The sequence below is a fragment of the Pseudophryne corroboree genome, chromosome 2, assembly GCF_028390025.1.
Source record: "Pseudophryne corroboree isolate aPseCor3 chromosome 2, aPseCor3.hap2, whole genome shotgun sequence".
Taxonomy (NCBI): Eukaryota; Metazoa; Chordata; class Amphibia; order Anura; family Myobatrachidae; genus Pseudophryne; species Pseudophryne corroboree.
The window spans coordinates 35907756-35920052 of NC_086445.1; the positions used below are offsets into that span (position 1 = coordinate 35907756).

Sequence of the window (12297 nt, forward strand, 5' to 3'; positions counted from 1 at the left end):
AAGGATTTTGAATCCCGGGTAAGACTCTTACCAGCCACACCAATCACACTGTATAACTCGTGATACAATACCCAGTTTAACAGTATGAAAACAACTGAGCCTCTCAACAGATGGCTCAACAATAACCCTTTAGTTAGGCAATAACTATATACAAGTATTGCAGACAATCCGCACTTGGGACGGGCGCCCAGCATCCACTACGGACTACGAGAAATAGATTTACCGGTGAGTAAAATCTTATTTTCTCTGACGTCCTAGTGGATGCTGGGAACTCCGAAAGGACCATGGGGATTATACCAAAGCTCCCAAACGGGCGGGAGAGTGCGGATGACTCTGCAGCACCGAATGAGAGAACTCAAGGTCCTCCTCAGCCAGGGTATCAAATTTGTAGAATTTTGCAAACGTGTTTGCCCCTGACCAAGTAGCAGCTCGGCAAAGTTGTAAAGCCGAGACCCCTCGGGCAGCGGCCCAAGATGAGCCCACCTTCCTTGTGGAATGGGCTTTTACTGATTTAGGATGCGGCAGTCCAGCCGCAGAATGCGCCAGCTGAATTGTGCTACAAATCCAGCGAGCAATAGTCTGCTTAGAAGCAGGAGCACCCAGCTTGTTGGGTGCATACAGGATAAATAGCGAGTCAGTTTTCCTGACTCTAGCCGTCCTGGAAACATAAATTTTCAAGGCCCTGACTACGTCCAGTAACTTGGAATCCTCCAAGTCCCAAGTAGCCGCAGGCACCACAATAGGTTGGTTCAAGTGAAAAGCTGATACCACCTTAGGGAGAAACTGGGGACGAGTCCTCAATTCTGCCCTATCCATATGGAAAATCAGATAAGGGCTTTTACATGACAAAGCCGCGAATTCTGACACACGCCTGGCTGAAGCCAAGGCCAATAACATGACCACTTTTCACGTGAGATATTTTAGATCCACGGTTTTAAGTGGCTCAAACCAATGTGATTTTAAGAAACTCAACACCACGTTGAGATCCCAAGGTGCCACTGGAGGCACAAAAGGGGCTGAATATGCAGCACTCCCTTAACAAACTTCTGAACTTCAGGTAGTGAAGCTAGTTCTTTCTGGAAGAAAATCGACAGAGCCGAGATCTGTACCTTAATGGAGCCTAATTTCAGGCCCATAGTCACTCCTGCTTGTAGGAAATGCAGAAATCGACCCAGTTGAAATTCCTCTGTTGGGGCCTTTTTGGCCTCACACCAAGCAACATACATCCGCCATATGCGGTGATAATGCTTTGCAGTTACATCTTTCCTGGCTTTAATCAGCGTAGGAATGACTTCCTCCGGAATGCCCTTTTCCTTCAGGATCCGGCGTTCAACCGCCATGCCGTCAAACGCAGCCGCGGTAAGTCTTGGAACAGACAGGGCCCCTGCTGCAGCAGGTCCTGTCTGACGGCAGAGGCCATAGGTCCTCTGAGATCATCTCTTGAAGTTCCGGGTACCACGCTCGTCTTGGCCAATCCGGAACCACGAGTATTGTTCTTACTCCTCGTTTTCTTATTATTCTCAGTACCCTTGGTATGAGAGGCAGAAGAGGGAACACGTAAACTGACTGGTACACCCACGGTGTCACTAGAGCGTCCACAGCTATCGCCTGAGGGTCCCTTGACCTGGCGCAATATCTCTCTAGTTTTTTGTTTAGGCGGGACGCCATCATGTCCACCTGTGGCCTTTCCCAACGGTTTACCAACAGTTGGAAGACTTCTGGATGAAGTCCCCACTCTCCCGGGTGTAGGTCGTGTCCGCTGAGGAAGTCTGCTTCCCAGTTGTCCACTCCCGGAATGAACACTGCTGACAGTGCCAAGACGTGATTTTCCGCCCATCGGAGAATCCTTGTGGCTTCTGCCATCACCATCCTGCTTCTTGTGCCGCCCTGTCGGTTTACATGGGCGACTGCCGTGATGTTGTCTGATTGGATCAGTACCGGCTGGTTTTGAAGCAGAGGCCTTGCCAGACTTAGGGCATTGTAAATGGCCCTCAGTTCCAGAATATTTATGTGTAGGGACGACTCCTGACTTGACCAAAGTCCTTGGAAATTTCTTCCCTGTGTGACTGCCCCCCAGCCTCGAAGGCTGGCATCCGTGGTTACCAGGACCCAGTCCTGTATGCCGAATCTGCGGCCCTCTTGAAGATGAGCACTCTGCAGCCACCACAGTAGAGATACCCTGGTCCTTGGAGACAGGGTTATCAGCCGATGCATCTGAAGATGCAATCCCGACCACTTATCCAAGAGGTCCCACTGAAAGGTTCTTGCATGGAACCTGCCGAATGGAATTTTGCTTCGTAAGAAGCTACCATTTTTCCCAGGACTCGTGTGCAGTGATGCACCGATACCTGTTTTGGTTTCAGGAGGTCTCTGACTAGAGATGATAGCTCCTTGGCTTTCTCCTGTGGGAGAAACACTTTTTTCTGTTCTGTATCCAGAACCATCCCCAGGAACAGTAGGCGTGTGGTAGGAACCAGCTGTGACTTTGGAATGTATAGAATCCATCCGTGCTGTTGTAGCACTTCCCGAGATAGTGCTACTCCGACCAACAACTGCTCCTTGGACCTCGCCTTTATAAGGAGATCGTCCAAGTACGGGATAATTAAAACTTCCTTTCTCGAAGGAGTATAATCATTTCTGCCATTACCTTGGTAAAGACCCTCGGTGCCGTGGACAGTCCAAACGGCAGTGTTTGGAATTGGTAATGGCAATCCTGTACCACAAATCTGAGGTACTCCTGGTGAGGATGGTAAATGGGGACATGTAGGTAAGCCTCCTTGATGTCCAGGGATACCATGTAATCCCCCTCCTCCAGGCTTGCAATAATCGCCCTGAGCGATTCCATCTTGAACTTGAATTTTTTTATGTATGTGTTCAAGGATTTCAAATATAAAATGGGTCTCACCGAACCGTCCGGTTTCGGTACCACAAACAGTGTGGAATAGTAACCCCGTCCTTGTTGAAGTAGGGGCACCTTGACTATCACCTGCTGGGAATACAGCTTGTGAATTGCCTTTAGCACAGTCTCCCTGCTCTGAGGGAGTTGTCGGCAAGGCAGATTTGAGGAAACGGCGGGGGGGGGGGGGGGGAGACGCCTCGAATTCCAGCTTGTACCCCTGAAATACTACTTGAAGGATCTAGGGATCCACCTGTGAGCGAGCCCACTGATCGCTGAAATTTTTGAGGCGGCCCCCCACCGTACCTGGCTACGCCTGTGGAGCCCCCGCGTCATGCGGTGGACTCAGAGGAAGCGGGGGAAGAATTTTGATTCTGGGAACTGGCTGACTGGTGCAGCTTTTTCCCTCTTCCCTCGTTTTACACGCTTGCATTTCTGAAGCCGAAAGGACTGTACCTGATAATACAGTGCTTTCTGAGGCTGTGAGGAAACCTGAGGTAAAATTTTTTCTTCCCAGCTGTTGCTGTGGATAAGAGGTCCCAGAGACCATCCCCAAACAATTCCTCACCCTTATAAGGCTCTATGTGCCTTTTAAAGTCAGCATCACCTGTCCAGTGTCGGGTCTCTAATAACCTCCTGACCGAATGGACATTGCATTAATTCTGGATGCCAGCCGGCCAAATATCCCTCTGTGCATCCCTCATATATAAGACGACGTCTTATGTTCGCAAACTAGTATCCCTGTTTGACAGGGTTACAGACCACGCTGCAGCAGCACTATCTGCAGGTCTCAGTCTAGTACCTGAGTGTGTAAATACAGACTTCAGGATAGCCTCCTGCTTTTTATCAGCAGGTACCTTCAAGTGGCCGTATCCTAAGACGGCAGTGCCACCTTTTTTGACAAACGTGTGAGCGCCTTATCCACCCTAGGGGATATCTCCCAGCGTAACTTATCCTCTGGCGGGAAAGGGTACGCCATCAGTAACTTTTTAGAAATTACCAGTTTCTTATCGGGGGAACCCACGCTTTTTCACACTTCATTCACTCATTTGATGGGGGAACAAAACACTGCCTGCTTTTTCTCCCCAAACATAAAACCCTTTTTTAGTGGTACTTGGGTTAATGTCAGAAATGCGTAACACATTTTTTATTTGCCGGGATCATGTAACGGATGTTCCTAGTGGATTGTGTATATGTCTCAACCTCGTCGACACTGGAGTCAGACTCCGTGTCGACATCTGTGTCTGCCGTCTGAGGGAGCGGGCGTTTTTGAGCCCCTGATGGCCTTTGAGACACCTGGGCAGGCGCGGGCTGAGAAGCCGGCTGTCCCATAGCTGTTACGTCATCCAGCCTTTTATGTAAGGAGTTGACACTGTCGGTTTATACCTTCCACCTATCCATCCACTCTGGTGTCGGCCCCCAGGGGGCGACATCACATTTATCGGCATCTGCTCTGCCATCACATAAGCCTCCTCATCAAACGTGTCGACACAGCCGTACCGACACACCGCACACACACAGGGAATGCTCTGACTGAGGACAGGACCCCACACAGCCCTTTGGGGAGACAGAGAGAGAGTATGCCAGCACACACCAGAGCGCTATATAATATAGGGATTAACACTATATTGAGTGAATTTTTCCCAATAGCTGCTTGTATATACAATATTGCGCCTAAATTTAGTGCCCCCCCTCTCTTTTTAACCCTTTGAGCCTGAAAACTACAGGGGAGAGCCTGGGGAGCGGTCTTCCAGTTGCACTGTGAAGAGAAAATGGCGCCAGTGTGCTGAGAGAGATAGCACCGCCCCTTTTTCGCTGACTTTTCTCCCGCATTTTTATGGATTCTGGCAGGGGTATTTATCACATATATAGCCTCTGGGGCTATATATTGTGATATATATGCCAGCCAAGGTGTTTTTATTGCTGCTCAGGGCGCCCCCCCCCCCCAGCGCCCTGCACCCTCAGTGACCGGAGTGTGAAGTGTGCATGAGGAGCAATGGCGCACAGCTGCAGTGCTGTGCGCTGCCTTGGTGAAGACTGATGTCTTCTGCCGCCGATTTTCCGGACCTCTTCTTGCTTCTGGCTCTGTAAGGGGGACGGCGGCGCGGCTCCGGGACCGAACACCAAGGCCAGTTCCATGCGGTCGATCCCTCTGGAGCTAATGGTGTCCAGTAGCCTAAGAAGCCCAAGCTAGCTGCAAGCAGGTAGGTTCGCTTCTTCTCCCCTTAGTCCCTCGCTGCAGTGAGCCTGTTGCCAGCAGGTCTCACTGTAAAATAAAAAACCTAATTATATACTTTCTTTCTAGAAGCTCAGGAGAGCCCCTAGTGTGCATCCAACCTCGGCCGGGCACAAAATCTAACTGAGGCTTGGAGGAGGGTCATAGTGGGAGGAGCCAGTGCACACCAGGTGACCTAAAGCTTTCTTTAATTGTGCCCAGTCTCCTGCGGAGCCGCTATTCCCCATGGTCCTTTCGGAGTTCCCAGCATCCACTAGGACGTCAGAGAAATATGGTATATTTCTACGATGGAGAAAATTACTGCTTCCTTACACGATAGATCAGATAAGTATATGCAAATTTGGGAACCATGGTTTTTTTATTCTAAATCCTCTATCTCTCGAGTATGATTTATTTTGGTGGAGTTGTACTACTTATGCATATATATGGTTGTTTTGCTGTTTTTCGTATTTATATACGATGAATGTTTCTTTTATCCTCATTCTATGGATCTCAATATGAAACTCTACATGGTGGTCTCCCTCCCTCTTCTTCTTTCTTACCCTCTATCTTTCCTACAAGTTTTTGTGTCGGTATATGTTACCGCCCTCTTTATTCTCAGTTTATAGAAAAAAATAATGTGGAATTTGTATATTAGATGTGCCTTTATTTGGTATCCTGTGTGATACCCTGAGCTTTATTTCAAAATGTTCTGTATCATCTTCTTTTCAAAGTCTGTATTGGTTTATACGACATTGTTCCAATAAAAATATTTCTTTAAGAAAAAAAAAGAAGTCTGTCTGCAGTTCTTATACAACTCTTGATATGCATGTGACGGACAATTTATTCACCTAGATCGGGATGAACCTTCTTATGTCGCCAAAGATGTGAGCTGGTAGAAAAGCAGCGGCCGCACTGGGAACACACAAATGGCCTCTCCCCGGTGTGAGTGCGCTGATGCTTCACAAGATCAGCTTTCTGAACAAAACATTTGCCGCACTCCGTGCACTTAAATGGCTTCTCGCCGGAGTGCAGCCGCTGATGGTTAGTAAGGGTGAACCTCCTGGCAAAGCATTTCTCGCACACCGGACATGAAAATGGCCTCTCCCCGGTGTGAGTCCTCTTATGTGACAGAAGACCTGACCTCTGTCGAAAGGATTTCCCACAGTAAGAGCAGTGAAACTGTTTGTCCACGGAGTGACATCGCTGGTGGTCGGTAAAACTCAATTTGGAATTGAAACGCACTCCACAAACCAAGCTTTTAAACAGATTACTGGCGCTATGCGTTTGCTGATGGGTGACGAGGGCTGAATGATTAGGGAAACATTGCTGACACTCCGAGCACTGATGCGTCTTCTCAGGATAGTGTGAGGAGGCGTGCGGACCTGTTGGGGACAAAAGTACTAAGATAAACCCTCTATACATCAGCGGATGGGTCACGTCATCATGTGCGTGAAATTATATATATCTATACATATGTACAAATCAGAAATCAGGTTTTATAACATATCATATGGAAAGATTGTTTATATTCACCCCGTCATCCCCACCTAACACTGGAGTCTAGTTTAGGATTTATTAAAAACATAAAAGTGTAGTAAAGACGTTATTTTACAGTATTCACCCCAGCTCGATGGATGCAGCCATCATTCTTTCTACATTACTAGGGTAGGGCCCTAGACTGTACTCCCTAGCTACATGCAACTACTATTTAATGTTTGAGTAGTGCACCTGCACCTTTTTTCTCTTTGTGTGGCACTATAAGCCTCAGCAAGGTAGCACCTCTCATTACGTGTAGTTAGGTTATGCAGTCAAGGGGCCCTCCCTATATATCCTATATTGTGTATGTATATGTACACTGCTAGGCATAAGGCTCCTTCAGCCTAGAATAGCACCCCTCCCAACCCGTCCTTGATGATTTTAAGTAGGGATCCCATCATTTTCTGATTGTACATATAACAAGGCACAATTAAGGTAAGACCTAAAAATGTATATACAGATGGAGCCATGCTAATCGTATATCAGTTGTGGGGAGTTTTTTTTGGGGAGGTGGGGCCCCCTGAATAGCTGTGCTGCTTCATAATACAACACATACTTTAGCACTATATAACATTCCACTTGTAGGTTTTTACATATGTTACATTTTCACAACGTTATTTTGACCCCTATACACACAGTAGCTGCTCTTATCTATCTTATCTAACACTCTTTAACACTTCACTTACTCTACTAGTGTGATGCCATGGGGTGGTTTGGATGGGCTGGTTTGGAGGTTCCACGCCCCGGACTTGAACCCTTAGAATGTTAGGCACTTACCTGATGAGGTTACTTCGCCATGTAAGCCCATAAACTTGGAAAGGATTATGCAAAAAACGTCTATTTGTTGCAAATTGTATTATAATTCTAATTAATAACGTTTGAATAGCGCTTCTGCTTCTTTTTTCTCTTTGCGTTTTTACACTACTAGAATTAATTCAGGGACAGAATAGATGTTAAACTGACTTCCATATATTCTTAAAAGATGTAACCTGTCCAGCAAACACCTCCGATATCACAGCCCTTTCACACACCGAGCTTTTGTCGGAGGTTATTGCCGGGGTAAGGTGGATCTCGGCTCAGTGTAAAAGGGTCCAAAGCAAACCCCCCTCCCCCTTCCCCGAGTCCACTCATTGGCGAGTTAGGTGGGTCTCGGCTCAGTGTAAAGGGGTCCAAAGCAACCCCCACTCCCGAGTCCACTCATGTGGGACTCTCACCCGGGAACCATGCAGGGTTGGTCACGGGATGGACTTGGGTTGAGGAGTGGTGTAAAAAGATAAGGTCCTGTTTACAACGTGAGGAGATACAGATTTCCTGGCGCTTGGAAATGTCATCTCCAAGCACTGGCAGAAGAGTTCCAGCGTGAATGTGTTTTCTGGGTCAGGGAAGCGATGTGAAAAGGGTCTTTCCAGGGCCTGATCCAGTTTGGAACTGGGGGGGCAGATGTATTAAGAAAAGATAAAGATGAATGTGATAACGCAATAGTCAATCAGCTCCTAACTGCCATGTCACATGCCGGGTTTGAAAAATGACAGGAGCTGATTTGCTGGTGTGTTATCACCTTCCTTTTTATCACTTCTCCCAGCTTAATACATCTGCCGCTGTGTTCCAAATCCTGGGTCAGACCCGGGACTTTGGTGTGAAAAGAGTACAACACTATCACATGTATGGGGTTTGGCTTGCACCAGGCAGTGGTGAGTGGAAACTGTTCCTCCTTCTGCCCTATATTAGGGATTACCAGCCCCAGCACTGTCATAGCATTTGCGGTGTGAATCAGGGAGGGCGGCAGTGTGATGCAGTGGTGGGCTGTGTGATGCTCATAGGCATGGAGGAAATGTATCCTGTCCAGAGCTCCCTGACTCAGGGTCATAGATTCCCCTGGAAATAGGGCAACCAAATCCTACGTAACACCTGGTCAGAGGTGTTGTATACAGAAAAGGGAGTCAGTAGTGACAGAAACAGCATTATGCTAAAGCAGCTATTAGCCATGTTGTATAATGGCAGCCATTCTAGATGTATTTCAAGCTATTTTCTATAGGTTTATAAGTAATGTTGACATTTATATGATATATGCATGAGACCCTTAGCCCTAGCAACCTGTATAAGAAATATGTACTCCAACATATCGGTAATGGTTAAGGATCAGCTCAGATGCATATATGGGTTATTAATCCTACCTACCCCTTAAAGAGTTTATTAAGTGAATTTTTGTACTTGCATAAACGAAACTTATTGATAAAGAATCAGTAGCTTGTTAAAAATGATAATCTAAAAGGGCAGCAACTCCCTAGTAGTTCGTTAGGCTAATAAGCCTAAAAGAATTCACACCTGCAGATTATAGGAGTTTTTTGGCAAGATTCCCAGATATTGGCAAGACGCCCAGAAAAATGACCTTAAAGTATTTAAAAGGAATTTGAACAGTTTTAAATATAAAATCATCTTTATAACGGTTGTAAGCTTTGTATTTAATAACTACAAGCACGCATAATGTTATACAATCATTTCAACCCAATAAGCAGTTATGTGATTCTATGTTTCATAATTTGGTATTGATTAGAATGTTCATTGCTATAATCAATGAACATAGCCAGCTAGTATATGTAATTTCCTTAAATGAATTACATAGATATTTCTGTGAGAAACTATTTTGTTAAGAACAATATGATTTCTCCAGCTGCAGTCACAATGACATTTAGTTAACTCCCACGCTGAGATAAAACTTTAATTGCATGATGAGAACATTAAAGGAGTATGTTTTGGAATGTCCAGGTGACAATGGAAAGAAGGCTTTCAAGATTAAAGTCCAGATGGTGATAAAGAAAAGGCCTTCTCATTAAATTAATGAGCAAACAATGATGAGAATATATATATACAGGAATGCTATAATTGGTTTCATTAAATCATTGTTTATCTTTGCACACGGTGTACTTTGATTGGCTAACACGCTGCCATACCTTTATTCCTTTGTTCATTTGTGTATAAATAAATGCTCCTAAAGCAACGAGTCAGATCAGAAATTACTTGCTGAGCTTCTACATATCTCCTGTGTGTTGTCTCATTATTTCTGGTCTCCAGCCGGCTGCTAAGTACAGAACCATCGACTGATGTTCAAGGGTATTAAACAGACGACCATTGCTGGTGATATTACTGGTCCCACACAGCCATGCTGAGAAATAGCCTGTCCCTATGTACTATCATTTATACCATGGTATAGAGAGGTGAGTGTGTGTAATGGGACAGACGTCCTCTGTGGTAGGGGGCACAGATTAATGTATTACAGGATGGGATTACATGTAGAAAATGATGGGATGGAGAAGGCAGAGTGTCATTCCCTGCATTGGAGGGAGCACAGCCATTTAATCTTAGGAAGAGCACTTGACTTTTCAAATCAGGCTCATCCTGCACTTCTGATGTCTGCGCACTTGGGTTCTAATTCAGACCTGATCACAGCAGCAAATTTGTTCGCTAATGGGCAAAACCAGGTTGATCGTAGCTGTGCTAAATTTAGCACAGCTACGATCAGGCACTCAGACATGCGGGGGGACGCCCAGCACAGGGCTAGTCGCCCCGCATGTCAGTGCCGCCCCCCACCCTGCAGAAATGCAAAAGCATCGCACAGCAGCGATGCTTTTGCCTTTCAGGAGTTGCTCCCGGCCGGTGCAGCTCCTGCGGCTGGCCGGAAGAACCTCATCGCTGCCCCAGGACGCAGCGACTGCGTGCTTCGCTACCGCGGCCCGCCCCCCCAATGGTCCGACCATGCCTATGTTGGCCGGACAGCGCCCCCTGTACGGCAGCTTAATGCCGCCATCCAGCCCCCTCCCGCCCTGCGACCGCCTCAGAGGCAATCGCTAGGCAACAGCGGCTGGCATGCGCTGGCGCATGCGCAGTTCCGACCCGATCAATGCGCTGCGAAAAACTGCAGCGAGCGATCGGGTCGGAATGACCCCACATGTGCACTGCAGGTGTGGCAGATATAACATGTGCAGAGAGAGTAAGATTTGGGTGGGTTATATTGTTTCTGTGCAGGGTAAATACTGGCTGCTTTAATTTTAAACTGCAGTTTAGATTTCATTTAGAACACACCCCGCCCACTCTCTCTGCACATGTTACATCTGCCCCACTTGCAGTGCACATGGTTTTGCCCATAAGCTAACAATTTTGCTGCTGCGATCAGGTCTGAATTAAGTCCTTGGTACCTTCCAGTTGTTCTTTTCTATGTAGATAATGAACCAAAGGAATCACTACGTTCATATACACGAAAATCAAAGACAGCCTCGATGTCCCTTTACTCTCAATATAACACAAAGCAAAAAATAATTCAAGTAATGATTTCACCGTATCCACTATGAGCATTATTAGATCGAGCCATTATATGGACACCTTAAAATGCATTTGGCAAGAAAAGATGTCCACTTTATCATTTCCAATTTGTAAACAAGCCTGGTCATGTAGACGACAAACAATTTATTCACCTCAGACCGGTGTGAACTTTCTGATGTCGACCAAGATGTGAGCTGGTAGAAAAGCAGCGGCCGCACTGAGAACACACAAACGGTCTCTCCCCGGTGTGAGTGCGCTGATGCCTGACCAGGTCGGATTTCTGGACAAAGCACTTGCCGCATTCCATGCATGAAAACGGCTTCTCGCCAGAGTGAATCCTCTGGTGCATAGTTAGAGCAGACCTGAGTTTAAAACAGCTGCCGCACTCCAGGCATGAAAACGGCCTCTCCCCGGAGTGAGTGCGCTGATGCTGGACAAGGTCACCTTTGTGGACAAAACATTTGCTGCATTCGGAGCACTCAAACAGCTTCTCACCAGAGTGCAGCAGCTGGTGCTTAGTAAGAGCAGATCGGTTGGTAAAACATCTCCCGCACTCCAGGCATGGAAATGGCCTCTCCCCGGTGTGAGTCCTCTTATGTGACAGAAGACGTGACCTCTGATGAAAGGATTTCCCACTGTAACAAACAAACAATCTGTCCTCAGTGTGACATCGCTGGTGGGCGGTAAGAGCCAATATGGAGCTGAAACGCACTCCGCAAACAGAGCACCTATACAGATTACTGGTGCTATGCGTTTGCTGATGGGTGAGGAGGGCTGAATGATTAGGGAAACATTGTTGACAATCGGAGCACTGATACGTCATCTCAGGATAGTGTGAGGAGGCGTGCGGACCTGTTGGGGACAAAAGTACTAAGATAAACCCTCTGTACATCAGCGGATGGGTCACGTCATCAAGTGCAATTAACGCTGCATAGTTTAATATACAGTATATGTATGATATAGATATCAGATATTACCGATTGTCATCGGTATCATATATAATTGTATATTTCCATATAACCTTGGAGTTTGTCTAGAACTGTTTAGTTTACTATGTATTTAAAACATAAATGGACAGCACAATGGAAGCAGCCATCTTTCTTTTATACTAGAATGTTAAGGGCAAAGCACCAAGCAAAACAGAATGGGACAGAGTATGAGTAATTATGGGACAGAACAGATGTTAGACATTTACTTGACATCTTTATATGGCACCCCAACCTGTCCAGGGAATATTTTTGAAATTAACCCCACCTATTCCTGTAACTACTGGATGACTGGGGGACATCTACCGGACTAGCAGTCCCAGCACTGGCAGATATAATAGTGT

The 12297-nt window shown here is 46.4% G+C and overlaps 1 protein-coding gene across 4 annotated transcripts in view; it reads right to left on the reverse strand.

The window, feature by feature from the left end:
* Window positions 1-5742: 5742 nt before the first annotated feature.
* LOC134995703 (oocyte zinc finger protein XlCOF7.1-like) overlaps window positions 5743-12297 on the reverse strand; it is a 68122-nt gene continuing 61567 nt past the window's right edge. For 2 of the 4 annotated variants that reach the window (XM_063951124.1, XM_063951125.1), the window contains exons 12-13: window positions 11120-11819; window positions 6391-6496 (exon numbers count right to left, since the gene is read on the reverse strand). In XM_063951124.1, coding sequence (XP_063807194.1) covers window positions 6469-6496; window positions 11120-11819 — 728 coding nt within the window. In that variant the 3' untranslated portion in view covers window positions 6391-6468. Of the gene's footprint in view, window positions 6497-9068; window positions 11820-12297 lie in introns of those variants that run through there. The other 2 variants (XM_063951127.1, XM_063951126.1) reach the window with 2 other exon arrangements.